The sequence below is a fragment of the Protomyctophum parallelum genome (genome assembly GCF_964188405.1).
Source record: "Protomyctophum parallelum genome assembly, chromosome: 20".
Classification (NCBI taxonomy): Eukaryota; Metazoa; Chordata; class Actinopteri; order Myctophiformes; family Myctophidae; genus Protomyctophum; species Protomyctophum parallelum.
In genome coordinates this window covers 2,697,437-2,703,149 of record NC_139718.1, presented here as the reverse complement: position 1 = coordinate 2,703,149, position 5,713 = coordinate 2,697,437, and the positions used below count along the sequence as shown (strand labels likewise).

Here is a 5,713-nt window from a genome sequence, read left to right as displayed (position 1 = left end):
CTTTAAACCCCCCACTCTGAACCCCTTTAAACCCCCCACTCTGAGCCCCTTTAAACCCCCCACTCTGAGCCCCTTTAAACCCCCCACTCTGAGCCCCTTTAAACCCCCCACTCTGAGCCCCTTTAAACCCCCCACTCTGAGCCCCTTTAAACCCCCCACTCTGAGCCCCTTTAAACCCCCCACTCTGAGCCCCTTTAAATCCCCCACTCTGAGCCCCTTTAAACCCCCCACTCTGAGCCCCCTTTAAACCCCCCACTCTGAGCCCCTTTAAACCCCCCACTCTGAACCCCTTTAAACCCCCCCCTCTGAACCCCTTTAAACCCCCCACTCTGAGCCCCTTTAAACCCCCCACTCTGAGCCCCTTTAAACCCCCCACTCTGAGCCCCCTTAGGCCCCCCACTCTGAGCCTCTTAGGCCCCCCACTCTGAGCCCCCTTAGGCCCCCCACTCTGAACCCCTTTACCCCCCACTCTGAGGCCCTTTAAACCCCCCACTCTGAGCCCCCTTTTTAGAATCTGATCTCAGGTCAGAATGGGTTAATCAGACCAGTGTGTGTGTCCCAGTGGAAACCTCGTATGAATCTGATCTCAGGTCAGAATGGGGTTAATCAGACCAGTGTGTGTCCCAGTGGAAACCTCGTATGAATCTGATCTCAGGTCAGAATGGGGTTAATCAGACCAGTGTGTGTCCCAGTGGAAACCTCGTATGAATCTGATCTCAGGTCAGAATGGGGTTAATCAGACCAGTGTGTGTGTGTCCCAGTGGAAACCTCGTATGAATCTGATCTCAGGTCAGAATGGGGTTAATCAGACCAGTGTGTGTGTGTGTCCCAGTGGAAACCTCGTATGAATCTGATCTCAGGTCAGAATGGGTTAGTCAGACCAGTGTGTGTCCCAGTGGAAACCTCGTATGAATCTGATCTCAGGTCAGAATAGGGGTTAACGTCCTGCCCCGTCCTCCTCTCTCCTAACAGATGGCGGTGAGCTCCGAGCTGCGCGTCTACCTCATGGCGCTGGAGGTGGAAACATCGGACCTGCTCCGCGTGCTGAAGCCCAGCCTGCCTCTGCAGCGCCTCCACCTGGACAGCTACGGCACGGCGGTGGGCGCCGCCGCCCTGGAGCTCATCTCCACGCAGTACCACCGCACGCTGACGCACTTCCTGCTGATGAGGGACGACGGCGCGGACGCGGGCAGCGGCGGCGGCGGCGGCCGCGACATGCAGGACTTCCCCGACCTGAGCGGCGGGCGCAACGAGGACCCCCTGGTGCTGCTGGCCTGGCGATGCACGCAGCTGACCGTCCTGGTCGTCCACGGTGAGTCTGGTTTGGAATCTGTGTTTTCCGTTTTTGGCAGCGAATTTCTATTTTTAGTTTTAGTCATTATCCCATTCTGGCCCAAAAATGACAGTTTTCTGAAGAAGCCATGTTTCTATGTCAGTCGTTCTTCGATTTTTCAAAAATAGCAGACCTACAAGCTCATAGCGCGCCACTCGGTGGCGCGCTATGAGCTTGTAGATCTGCTATTTTTCAATAGCTAAAGCATGACATGATGCTGACACCAAAATGGGTTCCCGTTCAGAATGGGTTAAAGTCTCTTGGATAGTTTTCAATTGGTTTTTAAAGTCACATTTTAGTCGCCTGGAATGTTCTAGTGTTTAAGTCTAGTTTTAGTCGACTAGATGTCGTGCGATTTTAGTCGACTAAATCTACAGTTGATTTAGTCGACTAAAATGTGTTTTGACAGGCCTTGATGTCGTTGTAATGACATATTTTACACTTTGGTTGCATCTACAATCTCAGCGACGCGTTGTGAGATTGTATATCTGCTATTTTCAGCATGCAACCCAGCATAAAACTGGATCTCTTGTCCACTAGTCCCTTCCTAACATTTTAGTCTAGTTTTTATTTGTTGACGTAATTGTCAGTATATTCGAGCCAGATGCACGCATGTGGCCGTTCTGGTCGTCCACGGTGAGTTGACCCCCATTTTAGACCCCGAGGACGTTTCTAACGAACGCCTTCTACATCCTGACATGGTTCTATGTTAGTAATAATAATAATAACTAGAACTGCACTCTGTCGAGTGCATACTTGCTTGTTGCACACTAGTAGGCCATAAATGGCCAACTAGTGCGCAAGCAGAGCGCGCAAGTCCTTTCGACCGCTGTAAACTGTATATGACATACATATATACTCTATACTCTATACTGTATAAAGTGTGTAGTTGTAAGTAGATTAGCGGTATACTGTGGTTACTTTGCGCCAAAAACCGTGACAGCTGTTCCGCCATTTGATGCTTACGCAGAAAAACATCAAATCTGTGCCTGTGTTGCTGGACCAAATGACCACAAATTACCATATTTCTTACGTCATCATTTAGAGCTAGTCATACGTATACTATATACATAATCAGTAAAAAATAAAATAGCAAATTGTGCCTGATCTGCTGGGACCAGAGTACGTGGTGTGTATGTGTATGACTAGCTCTTAATGATGACGTAAGAAATATATATAGTATATATATAGTATATAGGCATATACTATATACGTATACATATATACTCTATACTCTATACTGTATAAAGTGTGTAGTTGTAAGTTGATTAGCGGTATACTGTGGTTACTTTGCGCCAAAAACCGTGACAGCTGTTCCGCCATTTGATGCTTACGCAGAAAAACATCAAATCTGTGCCTGTGTTGCTGGGACCAAATGACCACAAATGACCATATTTCTTACGTCATCATTAAGAGCTAGTCATACACATACACACCACGTACTCTGGTCCCAGCAGATCAGGCACAATTTGCTATTTTATTTTTTACTGATTATGTATATAGTATACGTATGACTAGCTCTAAATGATGACGTAAGAAATATATATAGTATATATATATATAGTATATAGGCATATACTATATACGTATACACTCTATACTGTATAAAGTGTGTAGTTGTAAGTTGATTAGCGGTATACTGTGGTTACTTTGCGCCAAAAACCGTGACAGCTGTTCCGCCATTTGAGGCTTACGCAGAAAAACATCAAATCTGTGCCTGTGTTGCTGGACCAAATGACCACAAATGACCATATTTCTTACGTCATCATTTAGAGCTAGTCATACACATACACACCACGTACTCTGGTCCCAGCAGATCAGGCACAATTTGCTATTTTATTTTTTACTGATTATGTATATAGTATACGTATGACTAGCTCTAAATGATGACGTAAGAGATATGGTCATTTGTGGTCATTTGGTCCAGCAACACAGGCACAGATTTGATGTTTTTCTGCGTAAGCCTCGAATGGCGGAACAGCTGTCACGACGAAGGAGACCGGGCGAAAATATTACTTGCGCGCTCTGCTTGCGCAAGTAATAATAAAACTTTATTTGTATAGCACCTTTCATGACATGAAATGCAGCTCAAAGTGCTTTACAGAACAATGGAGAATAAAAGAAAAGCAAGGCTAAAATAGCAAATTGTGCCTGATCCGCTGGGACCAGAGTACGTGGTGTGTATATGTATGACTAGCTCTCAATGATGACGTAAGAAATATGGTCATTTGTGTAATCTGGTCCCAGCAAAACAGGCACAGATTTGATGTTTTTTTTGCATTCACATCAAATGGCGGGTTGGCTGTCACGGTGAAAGAGACCGGGCGAAATTATTACTTGCGCGCTCTGCTTGCGCAAGTAACGAGCAGTAATGCAATACAGTGAGGACATGAATAACACAAAAAAAAAAAATCTATTAAAAGCAATGTTGTAGAAGTGGGTCTTGAGCTGTGCTTTAAAAATGTCTACAGAGGCTGCCTGACGAAGGTACAGTGGGAGCTTGTTCCATGCCGTCGGCCCCTAGAAGCAAAAAGCTGCTTCCCCGTATTTTTTAGGCAAAGCGAGCAGGCCAGCAGCGGAAGACCTTAGGGGGCGGTTTGGGACATATTTAGGCAGGCAGTCATGTAGGTAGGAAGGTGCGAGACCATTGAGAGCTTTTTACACAAGTATCTTTTTTTTTTAAATCAATCCTAAAAACAACCGGAAGCCAGTGCAGTGAAGCCAAAACTGGAGTAATCTACAAGCTACTTGACCCCATTTTAGACCTGAGGACAATTCTAACGAACGCCTTCTACATCCTGACATGGTTCTGTGTCAGTGGTTCTCAAACATTTTCATGTCGAGGACCGCCAAGATTATATGTAAGCAAAGATTTGAGTTAAAAAGGTTCGCTCTGAAAGAATAAATATTGAAAGATTTGCGCCACATTTTCACGATTTTTCAAAAAATAGCAGATCTACAAGCTCATAGCACGGCACTCAACAAAAGGGGTTCCCGCCCAGAATGGGTTAATTGGAATCCGATGCGGTTTTATCAACATTATTCAAGTGAGATGCGTTGACTATTTAACAGCAATATTAGGCTAATATACAATGTAATACAGACCTACTTTTATCTCTGTCTCTCTCTCCCCCTCTACTCTCTCGCAGCGTGACGTGTTGTGAGCTTGTAGATCTGCTATTTTCAGCATGCAACCAAGTGTAAAATGACTTATACTGGATCTCTTGTCCACTAGTCCCTTCCTAACATTTTAGTCTAGTTTTTATTTGTTGACAAAATTCTTCTTCTTAGTTTTAGTCGACAAAAACAACACTGCTCAGTTGATGATGTCTCCCTCTCTCTCTCTGTCTCTCTCTCTCTCTCTCTGTATCTCTCTCTCTCTGTATCTCTCTCTCTCTCTCTCTCTCTCTCTCTCTCTGTCTCTCTCTCTCTCTCTCTCTCTCTCTCTGTCTCTCTCTATGTCTCTCTCCCCCAGGCTACATCGTGTTCTCCCATAACCTGGTGGCCATCTCGCGGCTGCGCGGCTCCACCATGCGCGTGCTCTCCGTGTCGGAGGAGAGCATCGACTTCGACCCGGAGCAGGTGGGAGGGGGGGAGGAGGAGGGGGGCGGCGGTGACCCCCTCCACCACCTGATCAAGGAGGTGTCCCTGGGCCTGGACCGGGCCTGGCACCCCTGTCTGGACAGCAGCCTGCAGGTGCTGGCCGAGCCCACCGCGCACTTCCACCACGAGCTGGAAGCCTTCAGCTTCTTCAGCTAGGTAGATTTTGTGGATAGATTTTGTTTTCCCGAATCATTTGATTTTGAGTATCTGCCGATACCGATTTATTTTTCTTCCCGATCCGATATTTAACCCATTCTGACCTGAGATCAGATTCATACGAGGTTTCCACTGGACACACACTGGGTCTGATTAACCCATTCTGACCTGAGATCAGATTCTAAAAATGTCAGTCGTTCTTCGATTTTTCAAAAAATAGCAGACCTACAAGCTCGTATCGCGCCACTCGGTGGCGCGCTATGAGCTTGTAGATCTGCTATTTCTGACATTCTGACCTGAGATCAGATTCTAAAAATGTCAGTCGCTCTTCGATTTTTCAAAAATAGCAGATCTACAAGCTCGTATCGCGCCACTCGGTGGCGCGCTATGAGCTTGTAGATCTGCTATTTTTCAATAGCTAAAGCATAACGTGATGCTGACACCAAAATGGGTGCCCGGTCAGAATGGGTTATATATATTTTTTATGGAACACCACAATATCACAATAGTACAATAATACTGTATATCCCAAATCACAGACAATTATCCAGTCTCCATTCCATCTCTAACCGCTTATCTGTAGTCGGGTCGCGGGGGGTGGGGGGGTGGGGGGAGCTTCCA

At 46.1% G+C, this 5,713-nt stretch overlaps 1 protein-coding gene across 1 annotated transcript in view; it reads left to right on the top strand.

The window, feature by feature from the left end:
* The window catches only part of fbxo33 (F-box protein 33), a gene marked incomplete at its 3' end in the record, with an annotated part of 35,471 nt that extends 30,379 nt beyond the window's left edge, over nucleotides 1–5,092 (top strand). The window contains exons 5-6 of the mRNA XM_083792748.1: nucleotides 973–1,312; nucleotides 4,809–5,092. Of these exons, the coding sequence (XP_083648874.1) occupies nucleotides 973–1,312; nucleotides 4,809–5,092 (624 nt within the window). The remainder of the gene's footprint in view (nucleotides 1–972; nucleotides 1,313–4,808) is intronic.
* Between the last annotated feature and the right edge of the window lie 621 nt (nucleotides 5,093–5,713).